The 26,563-nt window shown below is 44.2% G+C and overlaps 5 protein-coding genes across 7 annotated transcripts; 3 read left to right on the top strand and 2 right to left on the bottom strand.

The window, feature by feature from the left end:
• The first annotated feature begins 5 nt into the window (after nucleotides 1-5).
• Nucleotides 6-2,609, top strand: grau (grauzone). Its single transcript, XM_017146584.3, has 5 exons — nucleotides 6-214; nucleotides 284-1,068; nucleotides 1,583-1,792; nucleotides 1,850-2,225; nucleotides 2,288-2,609. The coding sequence occupies exons 1-5, from the start codon at nucleotides 92-94 to the stop codon at nucleotides 2,522-2,524; spliced, it is 1,731 nt and encodes a 576-aa protein (XP_017002073.1). The 5' UTR covers nucleotides 6-91; the 3' UTR covers nucleotides 2,525-2,609.
• A 328-nt stretch (nucleotides 2,610-2,937) lies between these two features.
• On the top strand, nucleotides 2,938-5,347 carry LOC108060750 (CDK5RAP3 protein homolog). Its single transcript, XM_017146586.3, has 4 exons — nucleotides 2,938-3,045; nucleotides 3,113-3,287; nucleotides 3,346-4,188; nucleotides 4,727-5,347. The coding sequence occupies exons 1-4, from the start codon at nucleotides 3,040-3,042 to the stop codon at nucleotides 5,230-5,232; spliced, it is 1,530 nt and encodes a 509-aa protein (XP_017002075.2). The 5' UTR covers nucleotides 2,938-3,039; the 3' UTR covers nucleotides 5,233-5,347.
• LOC108060746 (uncharacterized) lies at nucleotides 5,307-20,796 on the bottom strand. Of its 3 annotated transcripts, XM_070212310.1 has the most exons (8): nucleotides 20,666-20,795; nucleotides 20,182-20,423; nucleotides 11,938-13,367; nucleotides 10,535-11,375; nucleotides 9,792-9,924; nucleotides 9,223-9,677; nucleotides 8,602-8,710; nucleotides 5,307-8,538 (listed from the first exon to the last, which is right to left on the bottom strand). In XM_070212310.1, the coding sequence occupies exons 2-8, from the start codon at nucleotides 20,218-20,220 to the stop codon at nucleotides 6,671-6,673; spliced, it is 4,875 nt and encodes a 1,624-aa protein (XP_070068411.1). In that variant the 5' UTR covers nucleotides 20,221-20,423; nucleotides 20,666-20,795; the 3' UTR covers nucleotides 5,307-6,670. The 3 variants fall into 3 exon arrangements, with proteins under 3 accessions (XP_070068411.1, XP_017002070.2, XP_017002071.2); XM_017146581.3 differs by having other exon boundaries at nucleotides 20,182-20,796; XM_017146582.3 differs by having other exon boundaries at nucleotides 5,307-8,535; nucleotides 20,182-20,796.
• Nucleotides 20,797-20,887: 91 nt separating this feature from the next.
• On the bottom strand, nucleotides 20,888-22,994 carry Prosalpha3 (proteasome alpha3 subunit). Its single transcript, XM_017146588.3, has 3 exons — nucleotides 22,848-22,994; nucleotides 22,533-22,738; nucleotides 20,888-21,582 (listed from the first exon to the last, which is right to left on the bottom strand). The coding sequence occupies exons 1-3, from the start codon at nucleotides 22,848-22,850 to the stop codon at nucleotides 20,997-20,999; spliced, it is 795 nt and encodes a 264-aa protein (XP_017002077.2). The 5' UTR covers nucleotides 22,851-22,994; the 3' UTR covers nucleotides 20,888-20,996.
• A 306-nt stretch (nucleotides 22,995-23,300) lies between these two features.
• dgt3 (dim gamma-tubulin 3) lies at nucleotides 23,301-25,844 on the top strand. The gene is made up of 6 exons (XM_017146572.3): nucleotides 23,301-23,401; nucleotides 23,460-23,788; nucleotides 24,205-24,567; nucleotides 24,627-25,292; nucleotides 25,347-25,524; nucleotides 25,589-25,844. Exons 1-6 carry the CDS (start codon nucleotides 23,384-23,386, stop codon nucleotides 25,730-25,732), a joined length of 1,698 nt encoding a protein of 565 aa, XP_017002061.2. The 5' UTR covers nucleotides 23,301-23,383; the 3' UTR covers nucleotides 25,733-25,844.
• Nucleotides 25,845-26,563: the final 719 nt, after the last annotated feature.

Genomic DNA, 26,563 nt, shown 5'->3' with positions numbered 1-26,563 from the left:
GATTGCCCAACCGATAGTTGCGATGGGAGTTATCGAAAGAGCTATGTAAATTTACAACTTTTTATTATAGTTTTTATCAAATAAATGCAAAATGGACATCTGCCGCCTCTGCTTGCGCGGCGTGAGCGGCGCCCAGATGTGTCTGCAGATCTTCGACATGGACGCCGCGGAGAACAAGGTGGCGGAGGTGCTGCGCCAGCATTTCTGGTTCGAGGTAAGCAGCTCACCCACTTTTTTTCTGGCCTGTGCCTGGGAGACTGACCACTACTGACCCCATCCGCAGGTTCTGCCCAACGACGAGATATCCAAGGTCATCTGCAACGTCTGCTGGACACAGGTGTCCGAGTTCCACCAGTTCTACGTGTCCATACAGGAGGCCCAGGTGATCTACGCCACCACCGCCAAGTTCAAGCAGGATCCGGAGATGGTCAACACCTCCTGGCCGGAGGAGGTGCTCATGCCGGCAGACGTCCTGGCGGTGGACAACGATGTGGGCGCCCAGCTGAATGTGAATCCCCTGGACGAGCTCGATCTCGGCCAGGCGATGTCGCCCGAGGACAGCAAGGTGGGCATCAAGACGGAGCGCCAGTCGCCCGACCTCGAATTTGCCTTCGAGGACACCAACAATGAGCACGACGAGGACTACGAGGAGGACGAGGAGGAGGCGGAGGAGGAGGACGAGGACACCGACGACCTGATTGTGACCCGCAGCGGACGCAAGCGGAAAGCACAGGTGGTGGTCAAGCCGGCCAAGACGAAACGCGGACCGGGCAGAAAGAGCAAACAGGAGGGCAAGATCACCGCGAAACGGGGGCCGCCCAAGAGAATCTTCAAGATGGAGCGCCTGCCGCCGTTCTGCAAGGAGGACGAGGAGCTGATCAAGCGCTACATAGTCATGGGCTGCGAGCTGTGCATATTCCTGGCCGAGGACTTTGACGGCATACGCGAGCACTTCAAGGAAAAGCACCCGGAGGAGCGGCCGTACATTAAGTGCTGCGGCCGCAAGCTCAACAAGCGCTGTCTCATCCAGGAGCATGCGAGGCGGCACGAGAATCCCGAATACATCAAGTGGGTGACTCGCTTAAAACGTTCCTAGAATGCAGGGTTCGGAAAATAACACGCACTGTAAAAAACTTGTGTTAAGATCAAAATAAGTTATTGACTTGTGTGTGAAAAATTGTATCCTACATATGTTATTTACACGACGTGTTATTAACACGATGAGTTTTTTACACAGCGTGTTTTTAACACAATGAGTTTTTGACATTCAAGTGTCAAAATTGCATGTTGAGCTGAAAAATGCACAGTTTTCTAGAGTATATGAATTCATATATGCTTTGAAATAGTTTTTCAATTTCCCTTCGACTGTAATTTTCATTTGTGTTAAAAAAAGTGTGTAAAAAACACAAGTGAGCTGTGTGTGTAAACAAATATTTTTCACATTTTAACACTTTTTTATTTGACACACATGTCAACAATTTTGCTCACACTGTAAAATACGATATTTCATGTTTTTAACATGTGTGTCAATTTCCGTACCCTGCTAGAATGTATATTAATAGAAAACCATTTTATCCAACAGATGCAAGGACTGCGGCAAGGTGTTTGCCAACTCGAGCGTTTTGCGCGCCCACTGGCTGGTCCACCATGTGCCCGACGAGGAGTGCGACTTCCAGTGCGAGGACTGCGGCAAGCGCTTTTCGCGGCGCAACCTGCTCGAGCTGCACAAGGGCTCCCATGTGCCGGTCAACGAGCGCAAGTTCATCTGTCCCCAGTGCCCCAAACACAATGCGTATGTAGATTACCTTTACCGCTATACCAGCATATAATAACTCTTTCCCTCACTTAGTTTCGCCACCGAGTACCACATGCAGGTGCACATCAGCATGCAGCACCGCAAGGCCGCCAATATCTGCCATGTCTGCGGCAAGAAGATCAAGGACAAGGCCGTCTTCGAGAAGCACGTTCGCCTGCACTTCGAGGAGAGCGGCCCGAGGATCAAGTGCCCGCGGCCCGACTGCGAGAGCTGGCTGAAGGACGAGGACAATCTCAAGCAGCATCTGAGGCGCCACAACGACGAGGGCAAGCTTTTCATTTGCTCGGAATGCGGCAAGAGCTGCAAGAACTCCCGCGCGCTGATCGGCCACAAGCGCTACTCGCACTCGAATGTCATCTACACCTGCGAACAGTGCGGCAAAACCTTCAAGAAGGACATCAGCCTTAAGGTAGATTTAGTAGCCTACTATCTTACTTACCTTTACTTATATTTATATTTCCCTTTTTTCAGGAGCACATGGCCCAGCACACTGGCGAGCCACTCTACAAATGTCCCTTCTGTCCCCGCACCTTCAACTCGAACGCCAACATGCACTCGCACAAGAAGAAAATGCATCCTGTGGAGTGGGACATCTGGCGCAAGACCAAGACGGGCAGCTCCCAGAAGGTCCTGCCCAGCGCCCAGGTTGCCCAGATGTTCCGGGACGATGCCGATGCCGCAGCTATTGCCAATGACTACTCAGCTTAGGAAGTCGATCCGCGGAACCATTGCTTAGTTTTTGATTAACCCTTGTTTGAAAACAAAATATATATAATAGGAATTATTTGAAAGTGCGCTTTGCTTTTGAGGGTTTGGTGGGTGTTTCCTTTTTCCTTTGCGGAAAACAAGGATTTGAACTAGTTATAAATATAAATTTTCAGCAATTTTTCGAAAATTAATTTGAAAAACGGGTCAAAACATTACATTTATTAAATGCCCTGGAAAATGATAGGATTCAAAATATACTGGGTTCTAAACTGTACAACACAGCGTCTTTCAAACTTTTTGGACGAGTTACAGCATAAAAACAGTTATTTTAAAACCTATTTTTGAAAAAATTTAGATCGTTTTTAGCGCAAAATAATCAGTTATATCAAAAACAGTGTGAACGGCCTATTTTAGGTACTTTAGTGCGGTTCGAGTCCGCACTAAGTGTGGTGTGGCAACTCTGCCAGAAACAACAATAACAAAACAGTCTGCGTGGACAAAAACATTGATTAAAAATGAATGTAAGCTTTTTATTAATAATTTCTCCGAGAATGAACCAGAAATCACTATATTATTTCAAACCCACAGGAGTCCGAGATCCCCATCGACATACACACGCTGAAGCTGCAGGATTGGCTGATCTCCCGAAGAATTGTTCCCAAAAATGTGCAGCAGGAGGTTCGGGAAATTCACAGGAAGATTAGCGCCGCTCTGCAGGACATGCCCTCCAATGAGCAGCTGATCAAGCTGTTGGCCAGGACAAGTACATCCTACCAATTAACCAATAGTTATACCCACTAATTCGGATATTCCCCTCACAGACATCAACTACTACCATGTGAAGGAGATCATCGAGATCCTGAAGCAGACGGAAAAGGACACGAAGAGCGTTTTCGGCACCTACGGCAGCCAGCGGATGAAGGACTGGCAGGAGGTGAGCCGCCTGTACGAGAAGAACGCCACCTACCTGGCCGAAACGGCGCAGATGTTCGTGCGCAACGTCAACTACGAGATTCCCGGGCTGCGCAAGCAGATGGCCAAATTGGAGCAGCAGACAGAGGAGAGCCAGAAGCGGGCCCACGACCTGCACAAGCCGGAGAGCCAGCTGCTGGCCGAGCACGCCGCCCTGCTGGAGCAACTGGGCGTCCGGGGCGATAACCTGCACTCGGAGTTCGTCGAGGTTCTGGCTGGTTTGCCCGATCTCTATGCCAAATCCCTGATCGACATTGCCAAGATCCAGCCGGGCATCGATCTGTACGCCGAGGTGGGCGGCCACAAGCAGGCGCTGCCCATCCTCAGCCACCTGGTGGAGTTCGGCAACACCACCGTGTACCAGTACATCCACAAGGAGGCGCCGCTGGCCGTCGAGGAGCCACCGATTCGGTTGAATCTCGGCGAGGGCATCGCCAGCAAGGATGACAATGCCCCGCTGGAGATTGACTTTGGAGCGGACGACAATGGGGGCACCTCCTCCACCGTTTCGGCCGAGATTATCGACTACGGAGACTTTGGCAGTGGGGATTTGCAGGAAACTGATGGCGGCAACATCGATTGGGGCATCGAATCTGCGCCCACCGATGCGGTGGAGATCAACTTTGACATCCCTGTCGAGGAATACGGAATCGTGGTGGAGGGAACAGGCATGGATGGCGGTACTGCCAAGGGTAAGTACTTAGGATTAAGTTGTTGAACAAAAAAAAATCAATATTATATCGAAAATATCGTCAAGTTTGAAATATTGAAAATTTAAACATCAAAAATGATCGTATTTTACTTTCAAATATCGGTTTTATCGAAAGAATGTTTAAAAATGTTTCTTTTTATCGAATATATTTTGTTATTAACTTCTTTTTATTAATTAATATACTAGAAAAATTCCGATATTATATTTGGACAAAAATATCGAGCTTAATATCATATCGAAAACATTGTGAGGTTTGTTATTTCGACACTTTTAACATCCGAAATAATTGTATTTTACTTTCAAATATTTGTTTTATCGAAGGCACGTTAAAAAAAGTTCCTTTTTATCGAATATATTTTGTTATTAACGTCTTTATATTAATTAACATAAATTAAAAAATCCGATATAATATTTGAAGAAAAATATCGAGCCTAATATCATATCGAACATATCGTTAGGTTTGATATATCGAAACTTTTAACATCAAATATTATCCTATTTTAATTTTCTTTTCCCAGGTGATCAAGCTTACACCCTGCTGGACTCGCCCAACTATCGCGATCGCTTCCTGGACGAAATCTACGAGCTGGAATCCTTCCTGCGCCTGCGCCTCTGCGAACTAAAGCAGCTAGAGTCCTCGAGCGACATCATGTTCTCCCTGATGGACAACATTGCCACCCACGATGCGGAGAGTATTAAGAAGATCCTCGCCTCGGTGGAAAAAATCATACAACAGACCTCGGACGAGCAGACGCGGCATCTCTTCCAGCTGAAGCACTCGCCGAAATACGCGAATCTGCTGGCCACCAAGCTGCAGCAGATGACCAAGGCCGTGGAGAAGCTGCGATCCACGCAGGAGGCGCTCAAGAAGCGAGCCATCGAGCTGCGGGAAGAGCGGCAGCAGCTGAATCCCGTCCTGGAGGAGCTGATCGCCCAGACTCGCACCCTGCAGTCGCACATCGAGAAGGATATCTCCAAGCGATACAAGAATCGGGTGGTCAATCTAATGGGTGGTGTTAACTAAGGTCTTTTGTTAAATAAACTGGAAAATGGGCAGGACAAAGATGGCTTTGTTAATTTTTTAAAAGAAGTTTATTTTTATTTTGCTATTTTTATTAAATATACAAATTTTATTTATATTGTGTTCATTCTTTTTAATTGCCATTTTGCTTCTTTTTTTGTATCCAGAATACAAACCTAATTTTAGTGAAGTTTGTTGTTGGTTTCATTTTTTTTTCGCTTTTCTTTTTGTTTGTTCATAAAAGTATGCTTACACATTTAACGTTTTAAACTTTCACTTAAATTTAAAATTCTTATGTTGCTGAATTTGAATAATGTGTAAAACAAGAACAACGCTGTGATTAACTTAAATGTTTTTGGGGGGCCTGTGTGTCTTGAATTTAAGGAAATTCATTGAAAAAATATTGAATAAAATTGGAAGTAGAGTAGGGGAGCTTGAGAAAATCGGAAATGCTATAGAGTAGCTATACAAGGTTTGGTTGGTCGGGTGTAAAAAGCCACAAAATGTCGGGGTATAGGTATAGGTATACATTGGGATATCAACTAGACTTAGGCACTAATCTAACAAAAGTGTGGCTGGCGGTAGTCAGCAGAAAGGCTTTATAAGTATAATCAATTCGTTAACTAAATAGAAAATAACAAGCACTATCGAGAATACAATTAATTATACGGGGAAGAGGCCTCATGATATGGTTACAACTTTGTGTGGCGCTTGGCCCGGGCTCAAAGCGTCGTGTACTTTTGTTTTCGGTTGCTTTTGTTTTGTTTTTGTTTGTGATGCATGACCCGACCTCAAGCTCAAATCAATCATCTACAATATGGTTTACATAGCTATCGTATGCATATGAATAAATGTTGGATTGTTTTGATTAAACATTTATAACTCGTATGGTAAATGTTAAATAAGCATAAAATTTGTTCGAAAGTTGCTTGTGGTCTGCCATTATTGTAGTTGCTTAGCCTAATATATATGTTTCATATAATTTATATATATATTTATTATTATTTATAGGTTTTAATTTAATTCTTGCTCTTGCTTGCTTAGGTGCTACTATGTATATGTCTGAATTTATTTATGTATACATGCTTCCGTTTATCTGATGTATTTTTTGTAAATGATTACTTTTTTATACACGTATCATAGCGCCGGTCGGATTAGAAATTCTCTGAGCTCTTTCCGCTCTAATCTTTATGTTATTGCTCTTAATTTCAAAAAAATATGTGGATTGCCCTTATCTACAACTCTATCCACACATCCACCCCTTTTTCCCCATCTACACTCTTACAATCTAAGCGAACTTGTTCCGTATTCCGTTTACTGTTTTTGTTTTCCTGTTTTCCCTTCTTTCATTTCAATGAAAAACATCGCCTCTCTTGGCTGGCTCCGTCCACCAGCGATGGTGGTGATGGTGATTCGGCGGCTGCTGCTGCTGCTTCGACTGTCAATCGTTCTTCACTGGGTAGTAGATTAGATCCGGTTGCTGCCCGTGCGGCGGCATTTGCTGCATCATGCCGCCCATCATGGGCGGCAGCACGCCCTTTGTATCATCGCCCAGCATGGGATAGCCCACTCCTACGCCCACTCCAACTCCAACGCCCGTGCGATCGTAGACATTGCCGTGCGGCGCTGGCGGGGGCAACAGATGCGGATGCAATGGCTGCTGCTGCTGCTGCGCCTGCAGGTGGTAGGGCTGAAAGCTGTTCTGCTTCTGCTGCTCGCTGACCAGCTGCTCGCTCAAGTGCTGGTGGTCATAGGCTCCTCCGTAGACGCCTCCGCCTCCGCTGCGCATCAAACTGCTCGCATAGCCTCCTGCAACACTGTGATGTTGCTGCTGCGCCGCCTGCTGTTGCTGCTGCTGCTGCTGTTGGGCCGATGGCGTCTGTTGTTGCTGCTGCATCAAGTCGAAATTGTACTCCATTGGCGCGGGATTTGTGTCAATGAGATTCGTGAGTATGCTGCCGATGTTGTTGTAGTTGTGGGGATCACTTGAATTCGCCTGGGCCTGCTGTTGCTGCTGCGCCGCCTGCTGTTGCTGTTGTTGAGGTTGCTGCTGCTGCTGCTGCTGCTGTGGAGATTGGCTGAATCCGGGCGCCGGCCACATGTGCTGGAAGCCCATCAGATCGCCAGCGAGTGTAGGATCCGCTTGCTGCGGCTGCTGCTGGGGTTTACTGACAGCCTGTTGCTGCTGCTGTTGTTGTTGCTGCGGCGAAGGCGGCACATTCATTGGAAGCCCTAGGAACTCGGAGGGTTCCACAATGTAGAACTTGTTATCCTTGAGCTCAACCTGCTGGTTGTTGGGCGGATTGCCAAAGTTCATGTTGCCCCACGAGTCGGTGGCCTGTTGCTGCAAGAATTGCTGTTGCTGCTGCTGCTGCTGCTGTTGCTGTTGTTGTACTGGAGCAGGTTGTGGCGACTGCAGTCTCGCATGCTGTGGCGAATGCGATGGCTGCTGGTGCTGCTGTTGCAATTGTTGGGCTGCAGGATGATGGTGAAGCGGCGATCGCTGGTTGTGCCGATGTTGCTGCTGCATCATCAGCTGGTGTTGATGGTGCATCGGAGGCATGTGGTGTGGGGAGCTAAAGTGCGGCTGCGGTTGCTGTTGTTGCTGCTGCTGGAGTTGCGAGGGATGCGGAGGATGTGGACTCTGGGGCGTGTGGCTCCTCATGTGCTGCTGCTGCTGCTGGGCGAGATGATGTTGCTGCTGCTGGGGCGTTTGTTGCTGCTGCTGCTGCTGTTGCTGATACTGGCTAATCAGCTGATGCTGCTGATAGGCACCAGCTGCCGGATTGGACTCGAAATGAAACTGTCCATCCTGGCCAAAGCTATTCATCCGCTGCAGATGCAATTCTCCGGGTGCAACTCGCGACTGTGGAGGCGGCGGCGGCTGCTGTTGTTGCTGCTGCTGTTGCTGTTGTGTCGGCGGCGGTGTTGGATGTTGCTGATGCAAGGCATTCGGCGGCTGCTGCTGTTTCTCCGCATTAAAGCTCTGATTGTACATGGAATTCTGCTGAGATTCACTCGTCGACACCGAGTGCTGCGACGTGGACGCCGTGGAGGATTGCGAGCTGTTGCTGCTGACCATGGCCGCATTGAACTGATCCTGCTGCAGGCAACCCGGCGTGGTGGACACGGGCGGCGGAGGCGTTGGCGTGGCTGCCAGGCCCTTCGCCTGCTGCTGTTGTTGCTGCTGGGAGGATGCTGCTGCTGCTGCGGCGGCGGCTGCCTGCGCTTTCGCCTTGCTGGTCACTGCCTTTTTGCTGGCCTTCACAGGCGGCGGACCGGGCATATCCGGTAAGCTAGCCATTTCTGCTGGTGGTGTAAAAAAAGGTTAAATTAGTTTAAGGGTCCATGGAAAATTCTTTACTTTCGTACCTTCTTCGTTTGCCTTGGGAAAGCGCTGCTTTCCCTTTTTAGGAGGCGGCGGCTCGTTGCCGTGCATCGTCTGTTTGTGACGCACCAGGTGCGTTTTCCACTTGAAGGTCTGCAAAAGGTGGGATAAGGTAAGTTAATATTATAAAGCTTTATTACAAAATACAGAAGGTAGACAATTTCGATACTGTATCGATATTTTAGGCAAAGGTTAATAAATATTGATGATTTATCATAGCGAGAAATGCAATATTTTTCGATATTAAAAATTTCGATTCATCAAATTTAAAGATATTTTCGATTAAATATTTTTTTCGATATATAGTTTTTGAATTATTCTTCCAAAATGCCAAACAGATTAGAATATTTTAGGAGATAGATAAAAATATCTATAAAATAAATACTTTAACCCTAATATTTAAAATTTTGAGACATCAAATATAACGATATTTTCGATACCATATTGTGCTCGATATTATTGTCGATAAATAATTTTTGACTTTTTCTCTCAAAATAGTCGATAGTATAAAGTGCTTTACAAAATCCACATTGAAGGAACCTTTTATACCACATGCCAACTAGATTGGTAGGTTCATGCACCACCACCTCATTCAAGGCCCTCACCTGATCGCAATAGTTGCAGCAGTGCGGCCGCTCCTCCGAGTGGGAGGGCAGGTGCCGCTGCAGCGACTTGGCCGATCCGAAGCGCTTGCCGCACAGCGTGCACTTGCACTCGGACACGTCCACGTGGGCGTTGCTGTAGTGCTCCTTGAGCGCGGGATATGTGAAGTAGGACGAGCCGCACAGATCGCACACGTAGGGCCGCTTGATCTCGGTGTGCAGCTGCACGTGCCGCTCCAGGTTGGCCTTCAGCGTGAAGCGGTTATGGCAAATGTGGCACTCGAAGAAGTTGTCGCGCTTGTGCACGCGAATGATGTGCTGGTAGAGGGCGTTCTTCGACTGGAACTCCTCGCCGCACACCTCGCAAATGGCCCCGTCGGCCTTGTGGCCCGTCTCCTCGAAATGCTGCTGCAGTTTCTTCTGCGGAAACTTCAGGCCGCACTCGCCGCAGGGAAAGGCTGCAAAGGAAGGGAGGTTAGTTCATGGTTCTAGAGGTCTTTTGCTCAAACTGATGCTGAATCCAAGGAACTCCGCCGGAGAACTTGGTGAAATTTACATTCACGGCGACTCACTTTTGATTTCCTTCTTGTTGTGCGACTCCACGTGGGCGTGGAACTGCTGTTTGCGGGAGTACGACTCCCCGCAGGTCTCGCACACGAACGGGAACTCCTTCACATGCATCGTCCGGTTGTGGTGGATGATTTCCTGGAAGTTAGTAAACATTGTAAACATTATATATTACTGAATAATTTATCACATATAAGTACTGCTCTATCTTGCCCTAATTTTTGATAGATATATTTATAGGATTATACAAATTACTGGAGTTTTAAATTCATTTTAAAATTGGTGGTTGATTGGTCTCCAAATACAAAGTTCAATTTATTCCTGTCTGCCTTTAGCCACATACTTAAACAGGTTTCAAAACTATAGAGATTTCGTTGGCACTCTGTGTCTTAAAGTCCAACTTTCAGATTTACAAGAAAAAATTAATTAATTATGTATATTTATCATAATAGCCAATAATTAATGGGATTAATGTCCAAATTATCTTTTTGTGTCACCGAAATATTGTTCAAAACCTAAATCAACCATAAAAGATTGATGAAAATACTAAAAAAGGGTAGATATTAAAACAAAAGTGTATAAAACACAAAGGCAAAATAAAATAATACATATTAGGTATGCATTATAATAGTAAAATCCCAAATTAATTTCCCCAACCTAGCTTTTCTGATTTTAAAATAATTTAACTTTTGAACTTGTAACTATTTTTCCCACCCAAGTTTTTCCGCTTTCAAAATAAGCCATTTACCTCCAGCGTATTCCCGTTGCGCTGACCGCAGTCGTGGCAGTAGCCCGGATGCATCTTGTAGTGGTCCAGCAGGGACTTGCGCTTGCGATAGGACTTGGGGCACAGCAGACAGTTGTAGCTGGGCTTGTCCTTTTTGCTGCCGGGCGTCTGACCGCCGCTTCCCCCACTGCCACTTCCATGCTGCGATGGCGGCGCCTGCAGCGAGGTGCTGCTGCTGCTGCCGCCGTCGATTAGCTGCTGCTTGGCCGCATCCATGTCGTCCATGTCGTGGTCCAAGTCATCGTCATCCTCGTCCGCCGACAGGTCGTTGTCGTCCAGCTCCATGGAGGAGTTCAGCTGCCCGCCGACGGAAGGAGGATCGCCCAGATTGGACAGGGCAGCCAGTGCCGGCATTTGACGATTGGCCATCATCAGGGAGCCATGCTGCAGCATTTCCTCCGGCATTATCATCATCTGTCGCTGTTGCATCGGCATGTTCAAGTGCTGTTGCTGCTGCTGCTGCTGCATCATGCCACCCATCATCGACAGGGGATTATTGCTTGAGTTGTAGTGCTGCTGCTTTTGCTGTTGATGCAGTTGAATCTGATTACCGAGCTGCCCTGAACTGCCGCCCGGCAGGATCGTCTTGGGATCCCTGCTGCTCTCCATGGGCATGGACATGGACTGCAAATGGTCTGTGGGCTTCATCGATCCAGCGACCAACTGATTCTGCGCCTGCGGCGTCAGTTGCGGGCGGTGCAGACCGACATTGTGGTTGCTACTGTTATTATTATTATTGTTGCTGATGCTATTGCTTGACGTAAGGCCGTTGATCACAAGATTTGCGCTGCTGCTGCTACTTCTGTGGGGAAAAATGCAAGAGTTTAGTCGTTTGGTCTATAAAGGTAAGGTTCAGGGTTCGGAGTTTAACACACATGTTAAAAACATGTAAAATGGTATTTTACAGTGTGAGCAAAGTTTTTGACATGTGTGTCAAAAACAAAAGTGTTTTTTACACACTGTGTTTTTAACACAAATGAAAATTACATTTTATGGACATTAACGAATCGAAGGGAAAATGAAGAATCAATATTGAGCCAGAATATCTTAATTGTTACTTTTAACCGTTTCAAAGCACATATGAATTTTTCAACTACAAAAAAAGGTGCATTTTTCAGTTCAACATATATTTCTTACGTTTTAATGTCAAAAACTCATTGTGTAAAAAACACGTCGTGTTAATAGCACGTTGTGTAAATAACACAAATAAACTGTGTGTGATATTTATGTTTCTAACATATGTATGCTACAATTTTTTACACACATGTCGAAAACTTTTTTTGAACTTAACACTTTGACATTTAACAAGTCTTTTACAGAGTGTGTTCTTTTTCCGAACCTTACTAAGGTTAAATTCTACTCACAGGGGATGCGAATGATGACTATTGTTCTCCAGGATCACCCCATTACCGGCGCCACTTCCACTTCCTCCGCTGCTGCTGCTGTTGCTGCTGTGCCCGCTGGCGCTGTTCACACTGCCCAAGGCACTGCCGGCCCCAGCCAGCATATCATCGATCTCGGGCTCCATCTCCAGACCATCGATCAGACGACCAGCGCCCACGCCCTCGTCAATGAACTCCTCGAACTTCATAATCTCTTGGGCAGCCGACGAGAGCTGCGATTCCGTTTCGGACTCCAGTTCGGAGTCGCCAAACGAGATGGCCGGCAGTTGCTGCTGCCGTTGAATCTCCTCCAGTTGCTGCTGCCTCTGCTGAATCTCCTCCAGTTGCTGCTCCTGTTGCCGCTGAATCTCCTCCTGATTCTGCCGCTGCTGCTTTATCTCCTCATCCCGCTGCAGCTCGCTCTGCCTCATCAGAATGACCAGCTGGCGGCGCTCCCGCTGACGGCGCCACTCCTCCAGCCGCTGCTCGCGCAGCTCCTTGAGGACCCGCGCCGAGGGCGTGGTGCCCAGCAGGCGGCCGGTCACCACGAAGTTCTCGTAGAACTGCCGCAGGAAGGGCTTGTGGTGCTGGCTGAGCGCCAGGCGGAGCAGAGCCCGGAACTGGGCCTTGAAGGCCCGCTCGCTGAACTCGCCGGTGCTGTGGTGATACCGCATCGTGTACTGGCCGTCCTCGTGGAAGACATAGCCCTCGCCCAGCCGGCTGTGCTCCTCTTTCCGCCGCACACTCGTCGTCAGGGTGGTCAGGTGCATGTTGTTGGTGCGCTTCCGCTTGACCAGCTTCCCATCGCCGCTGCTGCAGTTGCTGTTGGCCTCCTCCGCATCCTCGCCTCCTGGCTCCTCATCCTCGAAGGTGGCCGCATACTTTCGCTTGACCAGCAGCGAAACGCCGCTCTGGATCAGGTCCAGTGGATCGCCCAGGGAGCCCATGGCCGCCAGGGCGTCCACATTGTTGCCCGCGGCATGGAACTGCAGGGAAGACGAGTTCTGCGTGTCCGCATCGTCGAGGAAGTCCTCCTCCTCCTCCTCGAGGCACAGGAACTCCTCCTTGCAGAGGATCTTCTCGAAGTTCTGGTTGAGATCCGTCGATCCCGACTCCTCCTCGTCGTTCTCGCGCTTGATCTCCGCCTCGCAGCCGCTCCCAGGCTCCTTCTTCTCCTTCTTGGCGGTCAGCAGCAGCTGCAGCTGCTTCGTCCTCGCTAGCTCATGCTGCTGCGACCTTCCTCCTGCCCCACCCCCATTATCATTGGCTGCAGCTACGTGACTGAAGAGACTCCTGACGACTTGGTCGCAGGCCTCCGGGTACTTGCACTTGAGCGACTGCAGCAAGAATTGAATAGCATCGCACCGCAATGCCGTGTTGAGGCTGTCCAGTAGATTTAGTGATTGATCCACCTGGAAAGGAGTAAAAGGTATCATTAGAAGTGCTTTAAAAGGTTTCAGTAGGGTTAACTATTCTTACAAAACATTTTTAATACTAAATTTAAAGCAAAAATTTACTAAAGTTACTATCTTAGTTGAAGTATTTTTACCACAGAAGAATATTCTGTCTTATATAACCTATAACCTTTTTTTTTAAGAAAAGGATCCAACATTTTATAACTTCCAATAACCCATTGTAATAGTATTTGTGAATATAAAACATAATTCGTTATTATTAGGTACAAAATAAGTTGATATTTAGATCGGAACACAGATAATAAATAGCTAGTGGTTATCTACAACAACATAAAAGTTCAAGGAAAATAATAAATAACTATGTACAAAAAACCCCAGGGCAATTTTTAGAGTTAGATCAGACTATCAGATACCCTTTACTCGTTGAAATGGAGTGTGTTGTTAAAGGATAGAAAACAAGTTTCAATTTACTAGTACTTTCAATATCTTCAAAAAAGATTCTTCTCCATGGTATAACACCCAATTAGCCTGAGTTTCCAACTATCCTTGGGTTCTTTGTTCCTGCCAATTCCATCTTATGAGTGGATTTTAAATCCTACTTGGGCTGCCCCATTTGATTCTTCGTTTTGAGCCCACTGTGCCTAAATTATTGCGCTAGTGGAAAATAAATTACCAACTTCCGCTTCAAGCCGCCCATTTCCACGGAGAAAACAACAAAGTACGGAATGTGGTGGGTGGGAGAGTGAGAGACTGGGTTGGGGCAGGGTTGCCACCTTAATGCGGGACATTTGTTAGTCCCGCTAAAGGCCCAATTAGAATCTTCATTTGTTTCAATTAAAAGGCCAAACTCTCTCGCAAATACACCACACGCACACACTCACACAGCCGCCGATGGAAATAACTGTCGTCAAACACAATTACTGATTATTATTTTCCAAACAATTTAATGCAATTAGAGGGTGAGAAGGGGGAGGGAGGGAGGTGGGTGGTAGTGAGAGATGTGGGAGAGAGCGCGCGCGCTTCAATGAAACGTAGACAGCACGGCGACAGCGACGTCGACTGCGCTGCCGGCGCAAGCGATTAGCACAAGCAAACTCACAAACACAAACACAAACTCACAAAACAACAGCGAGCGAAGATGGCGAAAAATAGAAAAGAAAAACAAAAACAAAAACAGCAACAGCAGCAGAGAAATTAAAACAGCGCACAATTTGTGCTACTTTTCCCCATTCCACAATGTTGCTATTATGTATGTATGTATGCGCGGCGTTTGTGTGTTTGTGTATTTGCAGCGATTTGTAGTTGTTACAAACACAATGTGGGGCTGCTCCGCTCTTCTCTCGCGCCCATCCACCCACTGAGCGAGAGGGAGAGGCAAACAATGGAGAGGAGCCGAAGGTGGGTGGCAAAAGGGGGAGGGCGAGGTGGCGGAGGGGGCACTAAAAGTAAACGACGTCGCAACCCTGAAACGCTCTAAACACCTTCGAATACCCTACCTTTTCACAGATTTGTATCTAGAAGGGTTGTCAGATATTTAGGAAAACTAAATTTTAATTCGTTTATTAATTTATGTTCTCGTCTTTGATTGATTTATAATAAAAAGTGTAAAATAATATTATAAATATATACTGAGACCTATAATTACTATCTATAAATAACCTTGTTTTATTTTACTTTAAGTCCTAAGCACAATCTAGCTAAACAAATTTAATAATCGAAGTTTTTAGAACAGCAAGGGCATTTACACTTCGACTTGCCAACCCTAACTTCCCTTGTATTATTTTTGTGTCATATCGTATATCAAATAGTTGTTACACAAACATTTTTGACAGATTTTCTAAACTTGTTTTTGCAAGATAAAAGATATTTGCTGTTTAAGAAAAACCCAGAAATAGTTTTATAACGGAAAAAATATATTTATTTACCCATGTTAAGGAATAATTACCTGCTATTAAGTAGGTTAAAGTTAATAAAATGGAAGCAATTAATTTTTAATGGTTTGATTGCTTGCTTCAAGGGGCTAAGCCGGATTTAAAGCGATCATAGCAGTGTATTACGACCGTTACTTTCTCTTAGTAAAACTGCTTTTAATCAATCAACTTGAAATGGAAACAAAACGGTAATTCTTGACAAAAGATTTCGAATTGAGTCTGCTAAACGATAGTTACTATGTGCTTATTTATTTTCCCCCCCCATTCTGTTCGTCGTGTGGCAACGCCGAGAGCTGTGCGTTTTATTTGTCAATAAAGTTGTTGTAAATTTAGATTGCAGATAACACAAACTTACTACAACTAAGCGCACATGTGCATGTAAGCATTTATAAACTTTTATTATAAACTTAATTCGTTTGTCTGTGGGGCAAGAGAGAGAGCACAGAAGAGGGAGCGAAAGAGAGCCGAGAAAATGCCATATTTAATTAGAATTTTTTGTGTGTTCTAATTAAATGTTGGTGTGCGCTATGCTCGCATCTGTGTGTTTATGAGAACTAAAAATACCCGAAGTTGTAGATATTTTTTCTAAAATGGAATTGAATTAGTTGTTTTTTGGGGTATCCCTTCTTGTATGTAGATGTGCATAAAGTTAGCAATGCAACTTTTGAAAATGCAAATTTTTTTCTATCGACAATTTGCCGTTATTTATCCGTAAATTATTCGTGAAAGAAAAAAATTTGCCGCTCAATTATTTTTAAAATTATGAGATGTTCTGCTAAGTTGATATCAACTTAGCAGAACACCCCCACTAAAGTTCAAAATTTCCAAAATCTTTTCTAATGGGAATTTGCCGTTATTTATCCGTAAATGATTTGCGAAAGAAAAAATTTAGTTGCTCTTGTTTTAACCTTTTTTTTAATAATAGTTGTTCTGCTAACATATGTATGTACAACGCGGACGGTAGCAGAGCTCTGCTGACGTCGACGTCAAATGTGTAAAATTTCCGCGAATTCTGCTTCTGTGAGAAGCAACATCCATTTTTCATGCTTTAACATTATTAACTTTTGATTATGTGTAATTCTGTAAATAATAATGACTCAGACTCACTGCAGAAATTAATAAACCTCCAGGACGCAGAATTCGCGGTAATTTTACACATTTGACGTCGACGTCAGCAGAGCTCTGCTACCGTCCGCGTTGTACATACATATGTTAGCAGAACAACTATTATTAAAAAAAAGGTTAAAACAAGAGCAACTAAATTTTTTCTTTCGCAAATCATTTACGGATAAATAACGGCAAATTCCCATTAGAAAAGATTTTGGAAATTTTGAACTTTAGTGGGGGTGTTCTGCTAAGTTGATATCAACTTAGCAGAACAACTATGTTTTTAAAAAAAAAAATGTTAAAACAAGAGCAACAAAATTTTTTCTTTCGCGAATCGTTTACGGATAAATAACGGCAAATTCCCATTAGAAAAGATTTTGGAAATTTTGAACTTTAGTGGGGGTGTTCTGCTAAGTTGATATCAACTTAGCAGAACAACTATGTGTTTTAAAAAAAAAAATGTTAAAACAAGAGCAACAAAATTTTTTCTTTCGCGAATCATTTACGGATAAATAACGGCAAATTCCCATTAGAAAAGATTTTGGAAATTTTGAACTTTAGTTGTGGTGTTCTGCTAAGTTGATATCAACTTAGCAGAACAACTATGTTTTTAAAAAAAAAAATGTTAAAACAGGAGCAACAAAATTTTTTCTTTCGCGAATCGTTTACGGATAAATAACGGCAAATTCCCATTAGAAAAGATTTTGGAAATTTTGAACTTTAGTGGGGGTGTTCTGCTAAGTTGATATCAACTTAGCAGAACAACTATGTTTTTTAAAAAAAAAATGTTAAAACAGGAGCAACAAAATTTTTTCTTTCGCGAATCGTTTACGGATAAATAACGGCAAATTCCCATTAGAAAAGATTTTGGAAATTTTGAACTTTAGTGGGGGTGTTCTGCTAAGTTGATATCAACTTAGCAGAACAACTATGTTTTTTAAAAAAAAAATGTTAAAACAGGAGCAACAAAATTTTTTCTTTCGCGAATCGTTTACGGATAAATAACGGCAAATTCCCATTAGAAAAGATTTTGGAAATTTTGAACTTTAGTGGGGGTGTTCTGCTAAGTTGATATCAACTTAGCAGAACAACTATGTTTTTTAAAAAAAAAATGTTAAAACAAGAGCAACAAAATTTTTTCTTTCGCGAATCATTTACGGATAAATAACGGCAAATTCCCATTAGAAAAGATTTTGGAAATTTTGAACTTTAGTGGGGGTGTTCTGCTAAGTTGATATCAACTTAGCAGAACATCTCATAATTTTAAAAATAATTGAGCGGCAAATTTTTTTCTTTCACGAATAATTTACGGATAAATAACGGCAAATTGTCGATAGAAAAAAATTTGCATTTTCAAAAGTTGCATTGCTAACTTTATGCACATTGTATGTAGGGTGTGGGCCATTCGACAAATGGGTATAGATTCCGCCCCGATTTATTCCGCCTTAGTTGCTGCACAGAAATATTTAGTTCGTTTGCAATTGTTATGTACCTGTTCATTTCTCACATAAAGACCCAAAGAGCTATCTTCAAAATACTTATGTACACATGAGCACGTTCACACACACCTACATATATGTGTAGTGTTCGGATGGCTGAACCGTTAGAGAGGTGGGGCGGCGGATGGGTGGGTGGGGGGATGACGTTGGCTGCATTTTTAGCAAAATTTATGTTATACATTTAGTGCTTGCCGTCTCCCTCGCACCCTCGCCACCACATCGAAGCTCTCAAAGTGGAACTCACACACACGTACATCCAAATAGTTGTACTAATCAAATAAAAATAGCATTTACATCGCCCTCTCTCTTCTCATTTAGTTTTTTCAGAGTTTTATTAATGAAATTGGCACAGCAAAACACACTGCAATCAATTCGCATTCAAGTGGAAGGGACGGGAAAACAAAAGGCACTCAATCCATGTCGTAAACTCAATTAAGAGCGATAAAAACTTTAATTGTATTACTGCACAACGGAATTAATTAAAATAGCACAAAGAGTGTTTACAGTTTGGAATGGATCGCTGTGTAGTTTAAGTCCCAGTTTAAGTGCTAAACTTGAATCCTATTGACCACTTTCTTCTTTCTTAATTGCAATCTAAAACTTGCTCCACTGTGCAGTGCTGTTTACAATTCTTCTTCTTCCACTTGTGCTTTGCTTCGTACATTCGTACTCGATTCGCCGTCTCGCTCGCGCCTGCATGAGAAATGCCTCGAATTTATATGCATGCAAGAGGAAAAGAGAACTCCCCATTTTCGCCCCACAAACAACAACACACGCACACATAGAAAGCGGTGGGGAGAGCGAGAAATACAATGAAACTTTTGGATTTTATAGTATTTGTAGTATTAGTATTTATGTAAATGTGTTTTGCTTGTGTGGCCAAAGTAAATGTAAATGTTGTTATAAACTAATAAAAATAAAAATAAATATTTTCTCGAAAATAACGAAGGAAAACAAAACAAAAGTGAATAATAGCAGTGATGAAATGGGTCGAAATGTGGGGAGTAGCAAAGCAGAATGAGAGGGGTGGGGGTGGAGCGGGGACGGGGGACTACAATTCATTTTAGAGGCAAATAGAAAAAAACAAAAATAACATTATGTAGCACTCAACGAAAGGGGGAAAGAAAGGGGGAGAAAGAGAGGTCGTGGGGAGGGGGAGGTAAATGGAAATGGGAGTGGTATGGGTCTTTGAATAGGGATAGTGGGAGTGGGCAAAGGAGGAGGAGGGGGCGGGATGGAGCAAAAGACTCGGCGGAAGTTCACACAGACACAGACCCGCTGTGTGTGTGTTATTGTGGGTGGAAATTGTGCAAGAAGCGATTGTGGGGGGCTCTAAATCAACGGAGCTTTTAAAATAATAAAGCAAACAGAAATAGAGGGAATTTTTGAGAACCACCCTTCTTGTTCCGCCAGCTACACTCGCCAAAATAATACCCTACTACCGAATTCGATTTACTATTACTATGTTTATACGATGAGATTCACGATTTCTTAAAAGCGCGATCTAGAAATAACCCCTGTTTATACGAAAGCCAAGAATTCATGCTCTTATTGACTCTCAGCTGATAGGGATGCCGGACCTGTAAAAATATCTCATTTTTAATACCACTGATTACAGAAATAGCCTATAAAAGGCCATCAATTTCTAGCGATTTGGCAACGTCGATCATATTTTACAGAGTTACCAGATTGCTTATCACTAGATCACGCTTTTGGGCTGAAATCATAGTCAACTTTCGTGTGTTGCCGAATTCACGAAATGGCGTTTATACAAGCACGAATCGGCCGAAAGCGTGAAATGATAGCGTGAATTCGGCATCGTATAAACACAGTATATATTTAATTTGTAGGCCGCGAATTCCCGCTCAAACTCATTAGCTGCGTCTCTTTGTTTACTTCAGGTGCTTCGCACTTCCAATTGGAGGGCAGAGCGCGATTCGAGTGACCAAAGTAAAAAAAAAAACAAATTCGGTTTAATTTTAATCGCAACGACCTTTTCACATTACAGCAACAATAATCACACCAACAACAACAACAATTACAGTGCACACTGTACTTCATTTGTTATCTCGCTCTCGCAGAGCGCCGCTCTCTTCCTTTCCTACGCATTACACGTTGTTTGCTGCTCTCAATTAGACAGTCGCAGTCACACGGAATGTAGACTGCACGCACACACACGCACAGCAGCTGGCGTGTGTGTGTACTTGATATTGGAATGAAATGGGAAAGGGGCTGGGGGTGGGGGGGCCGTAATGGTAAACATTATTTAATTACCAGTAATTTAAAATCCAACTGTGTAGTTTTGTTATCCATTTTGTTGTTGGCTTCTGCATTTGGCTGAATTTTATTTATACGTTTCACTCTCTCACACACACATTGACACACTCACACGCGCACAGAATCTCACTCGCTCACACACACACACGTTTATTATTTCGATTTTTCCTTTATTCGTGTTATTCGCTTTTTGTGTTATTCCATTCTCCTCTATTTTGACTTTTCGTACGTCGCTCCCGCTGTATTGACACAACATTGAGAAATTGGTTTTTTTTGTTGCCCCTTTTTCACATTTTTACGCTTAATGGGGGGAATTTGCAGATTTTGTTATTGCATAAAAGCGAGACATTTATTTAACAACCGTGCAGCTTGCCACAGAAAGTTGGGGCACACACACACACACACTCACACGCGCGCTGCGTATGAAAAACCGTTTTCCAATCAGTTTTCGCCACGCGTTCTGCGCGCACTCTCTAATTACGCGTAAAGCCCTTCGTAGAAACCGATTAACCGTTAGTTTAGCAAGTATAATTGAGTTTTTTTCTAGTAGCAACAGCAAATAAAAGCGACGGAATTTTTCTTAAAATGTTTTGTACGGTATTTTTTTAGTGACTGCTGGGTAACGGGGATATTTAGTGCATTTTCGGGGCGAATGGCAATCACCGGGCTATCGATTAATCGCCCATCCCTAATGCCAGAATGATTGGGGGTTTTTCTTTTGAAATTTTATTTCACACTCTCTCCAGAACTTCGGTTACAAAAATCAGGATATACCCTTAATCAATAATTGCGCTGCATCGGCATCCCTGGGATTAGTTGGCCGGCTGCTTCGCCTGCTTCTCCTTCTTGGCAGCCTCGGCCTCCGCCTGCACCTTGTTGTACTTCTCGATCAGCTTCTCCACATCGGGCTTCTCCAGGACACTGTAGACGGTTTTGTTGTCCACGCGCTGCAGCGTGGCCATCTCGACCTTCTCGGGCGTCAGCTTGGTGGTGTCCAGGGTCATGCTGAGCACCTTGACCGCCAGATCCTTGGCGTCCTCCAACGTCAGCTTCACGTTCTCCTTGTCGGCCAGCTCCTGTTTCAGCATGGAGATGGCCGCCCCGAAGTTGTTGCCGATGCAGGTGGCCTTCCAGCCACCGTAGTTGCCGCTGGGATCCGACTGGTACAGCTGGTAGCCGTACTTGTTGTCCCAGCCCATGTAGAGCAGCGAGACGCCGAAGGGCCGCTTGCCGCCGTACTGCGTGTACGCCTGCTTGATGTCGCACAGGTGCGAGACGAGCTGTTCGCAGGGAATCACCTCGCCGTAGCTGAACTGGTAGCGCTGGGCGATCAGCCGCAGCTCGGCGGTCAGCACGTTGGCATCGGAGGTGATGCCCGCCACCGAGCAGACCATGTTCCTGGGGGGTGAAGGAGGGTTGGTGGTCAGTGGTGGATTTATTTAAAGAGGGTTTTTAATAGGTAAAATTCTACATAATTCCAGGGATCTAGTCAGTAAGACTAATCAGTTATTTAACAGTTCCGAAGGGTAGAAATCTAGTCAGTTTGAGTAATCATATACTTAACAGTTGAAAAGGGTAGGAAATCTATGAAAGTTTTGTAATAAAATTTAATTTTAATAGGTTGGATATTTCAAGATTCGTAAACAAATTGGCACTTGGTTGTTTTGGAGGAATCTGACAGACTTTTGGACCTCTTGTGGCACTTAGTAATGGAGATATTACAAGGCATATAATCGTTTTCTGTACCCACAGTAAAATGGATTCAAAAACCAAGTTAACATATAAAAAAGGGATCTTAGAAGTGTTTTAGAAACTGTGTTACAGAAACCCATGTGGTAAAGATATATGGAATAAGGGACAACATTCTTTGAAGTAATATTTTCGAATTTCAAATGTTAGAAGAGGTACATTTTTTAAAAATTATATGGATATTTTTAGAGAAGTAACGTCGATTTATAATTCCCATGTGTTGCTATTTGCACTATATGTTCAACTCTGTAATATATTTGTATTTACATTTATAAAACTAAGCCAAGACTTTGTAGGCCTAAAATCCAACAAGTGACATTAATGGAGGTCTAAAACATCTATAGCGGACATACTTATATATGAGTCTATCTAATTTATCCCTGTTATTTTATGTGCTAAATCACATTTTAAACAATTAGCAGATGTTTTTCCATTATAAAGTAGGAATATTTAACATGAAATTGTAAATTTCATTTTTACAATTTCAAATTTACAATTTCATGTTATACTAATACCGGCCGGCCTTTAGCTAGAGTAACCCCTTTATAAGAAGGGAACCTCCCTAGGAATATGGAACCCAAATCGGAGTTACAACTCACTCATTCAGGCGGTAGATCTTCTCCGAGGGAATGGCGCTGTCGAGCAGTTTGTTTGTGCTGCGGCACTCGGCGGCCAGGAGGATGCCGTCCTCGGCCAGGATGCCCAGGCAGGTGCCGGCGTGGGAGATGGCCTCCATGGCGTACTCCACCTGGTAGAGGCGACCCTCCGGCGAGAAGATCGTGGTGCGGGAATCATAGCGGCGCGCCTGTGGAAGGACGAGGAATGTGGTTATTACCGCGTTTATCCGCCATCCATGGCCAAGGGTCTGGAGACCCTTTTCCGGCCCACACCGGTGGGCTGGCCCCGCTACTTACCATTGTTCACGAATATATTAATTTACAAGTTTATTTTGCAAAACGAACAGAACTGTTTGTCATCCAGTGTGGGGTTGCCAGATCGAGACAGATGCCAAAAAGCGGTACCAGGGCTGGAGAGCCCGAATTCATAGTTGGCGTTAGGGATTATTTTGGTATTTGGTATTTTTTATTAGCTCACTTCAAAATAACTGACTTACACTGCAATTACAAATTATAAATATTAAATCTAAAAACTTATCAGATAAACAAGATAAACAAGCCCAAGTTATTCGTACAAATTTTCAAGCAGCTGTAATTGGTTTTCAGATTTATCGGAATTAAAAACATGTATTATTTAGTGTTTAAAATTTAATCTGAATAGATACAGTCATTTGTATTCTATTATGTATTCTCTTAATTTATTTATATATATGTATTTTTAAATCCATTCAAAAACCAAACGGAAAGTGTCATCACTAGTAGCGACGCTAGAGTCTATCGATACCATCGATAGGGAATCTTTTGTTGTCATTTGTTGTTGCGATTTTTAAAAGATGGGCGATCTGCTGAGCGTATGTTTTAATAAATAATTTAATACTAAAATTAAGGTTAATAAGCTCTTCCAATCAGAACTCGGAGTTATTCAAGAAGCTGGGCGTGGACAGCTCGAACCAGTGGATCCTCTACGATGAGGGGATGGAGAAGTTCTTCAGCTTTCTTTCGGAAAACATCACGGATGCGAATATCCTGACGGAGCAACAGGTTTTGGAGCGGGAGGAGATGCAGCGGCGGGACGAGTGGCTAAGTGAATCGGATCGCCAGTCAAAGCTGCTACAGATCGAATCCGAGAGTCCTGGTCTTCTGACCCATAAGCAACACGATGTGGACGCCCTGACCATGAGCATTGAGGCGACCGAGGAGGCGACGAGGGATTACGCCACGCTCCTGGAGGAGATGATGTAAGGGATTGGTATCCTGGTTCTCTGTTTCGGGATTAGGACCTATAACTAATTTAGGACCTATAACCTATAACCTAAAACCCATGTTAATAACCTATTTTAATCTTATTCGCATCGAATCCAAGCTTCCCATTTCTAGAACTCATCATAAACTACCAATATTAACCACTTTTTTGTCTGATGCTAACACTGTTGCTAATCTTTTACAAGGTCTTTAAAAATCTCTGAATATTTATGACAAGACTGTAGTAAATTAGCTACAATACACTACTAAATCTGATATTTTATTCAAACTAGATAGGTAGTTCCTTTAAGAACTTGTCTAAACTAAGCGATATCTTAAATTATAATTATATTACGGTTTGATTTTCCAAGATTCCTATTATACCCATATTAACACCCCCCTTCCTTTGCAGGATCACAAAGAACTCGATAGTAAACCACCTGAGCGAGGTGGAGTGTGCTACCGCCGAGCTGCAAATCAGGGAGAAGAATCTGATAGCCGAGTGTCAGGCGAAAGCCAAGCAGCTAGAGGAACTGCAGCGCGAGAACTGCCGGCTGAGCGCCGAGGCCAAGAAGGCCTTCACCTCGCAGCAGTCGCCGCCACTGTTCATGCATCAGCTGCCGCTGGAGCAGTACTTTCACAAGTGCGACTCCTTCATGCAATACTTTACGCTGTACGTGAAGGAAAACTTCAAGATCCAGGACTACGATGAGTTCCAGGGCGCAGAGTTGGACATGCTGCAGGAGAAGGGCAAGCTTGAGGACTTGCAACACGGGTAAACTTATAGCAATTCATAATATAGCCAGAAAACTTATACTGTTTTTACCTCTCCAGCATTCAGTTCTATGCCCTATCCTATATAAAGACCAAGGCGAAGGCCAAGGCCACGCAGGCTCTCATCGATCAGCTGGATCTCAGCCATATTCACTGCCTCAGCCTGGCGGATATGTCGCGCGAGCTCCACGATCTGCAGCTGCTCAACGATCATCAGCTGAGCAACACCTACGACACGCTCTTAAATGATCTAACCATCCACATTGAGCAGCACACCCAGCAGCGTATTGAACTCGTTCTGTACGAGAACACCAAACTCAAGTTGGATCGGGCGGTTCGCCGTCATGAGAGCGACAAGAAGCTGACCAAAATCATCTCGGATGCCCTGTCCAATGCGGAACTGCTTTGGATTGCTATACAATTAGATTGCGATAAGAAACGCAACTGTTTGGACACCACGGAGGAGCTCGGCAACCAGGCGCAGGCCACCTGGCAGAGGATCCAGACTATGCGCTCCATAAATGCCAGCCACCAGGGCATCTGCGCCCCGTTTGTGCAGGAGATTGCTAACCTATTGTCCGCACATTCTGGACAAAACATTAAGGCCAGCGAGGCGAAGGGTTGTCTGTTTGAGTACGAGAAGTTTGGGCGTCTGCTGGCCTACTCTTTTCAGAGATTTCGGGAAAGAAAGTCCTGTGTGGCTGTCCAGGATCAGCTGGCGGAGCTGTGAGTTGCTATCTATATCATTTCGTATAGAAATTATCCTAACTTCTCCCACAGCAAGCGTTTGGAGCAGACCTTGCGACCGTTTGTCTACGATTCCCCCCTCGAGAAGCCCATGTTGGAGAATGTCCGCTACTTGAGCGCCATGTACAATGTTACCCAGCAACAAAGCCGCCTTGATGGGGAACTACGATCCTTGCGCACAAATTTCACGGAGAAAGTCGTCGGCCGCCTTGTATGTTAACTATTTTATAAGGCCTTGCAATCATCGTTTGTAACCGATTTATTTACTATTTCAGCAGCGGGATAAGCTGTGGCGCTATAGCGTAGTCCTGTGGATCTGGTTCCTCACCGAGCCGCAGAGCATGATGCATGCCATCGATGAGGTGAAGAAGGCGGCCGCTGGTGTCATTCGTCCTGGCGTCGGTCTGCATCGCAAATGAATGCAGTTGAAGGCGAAACTAGTCACTAAATAAATTATTACAAAATTAATTCGATTAAAGAACATTGTTATAAATACCTTATAGAATATATTTAAACGTCAAAGTAGAGGAAAAGATTAGTAAGATTAGTAAGAATCTAGAATAATTTTCTTTAAGAAAACATTTCAATGGAAGCCCTTTATTCACATTAATTTTATTCTTTTTAGCTGGTGAAGTAAAGGGTAAAGTACAGAATAAAAGCTGGAGTAAGTTAATTAATTTAAAGTTATATTATATTATAAATTAAAAAACTCATTCAAAATTGTATTAACTTTAAGTTTAAGGGCTTCGTTTTTAAGGATTTCACTTCTGCTAGCCAATTTATTGTACATTTTAGACTGCCATTTTCTTGGCTTTCTAGACTTCGGTTCACCAAACACCGGGTGACTTAAGACGACGTCGTTTTAAAGCCGTCTACACGAGTGCCACCAAAGAGACACATTAACTGCTGGAAGCACGCGACGGCGTTTCCAAGCGATTGCCATTCAAATTTGGCCCAGGAGCAACAAGTGAGGCAACAATAAAGCCCTGCTTGCCTAACCTAGAGATTCACTTTCCGTTCGGACGAGGCCACCAGTTGGCCACCGATTTGCTGGCCTCCCATTGGCCGCAGCTATTCGGGCTGCAGGACGACCCTTGCCGAGCGGAGGTCCTGCCGGATATAAAAGGACCAACGGTCCTGCCCGCTGGCTCATTCGATTAACGTGCTTCGGGCTGGATTTCCCCTCTTGTTCCTCGGTAATACAATTGGATATTGTGAAGTGAAGTGTTTATTTAATCTTTAAAAAAAGT

This window comes from Drosophila takahashii, chromosome 2R (genome assembly GCF_030179915.1).
Source record: "Drosophila takahashii strain IR98-3 E-12201 chromosome 2R, DtakHiC1v2, whole genome shotgun sequence".
Taxonomy (NCBI): Eukaryota; Metazoa; Arthropoda; class Insecta; order Diptera; family Drosophilidae; genus Drosophila; species Drosophila takahashii.
Note: the sequence above shows the minus strand (reverse complement) of the source record. Positions and strands in the feature narration are given on the sequence as shown.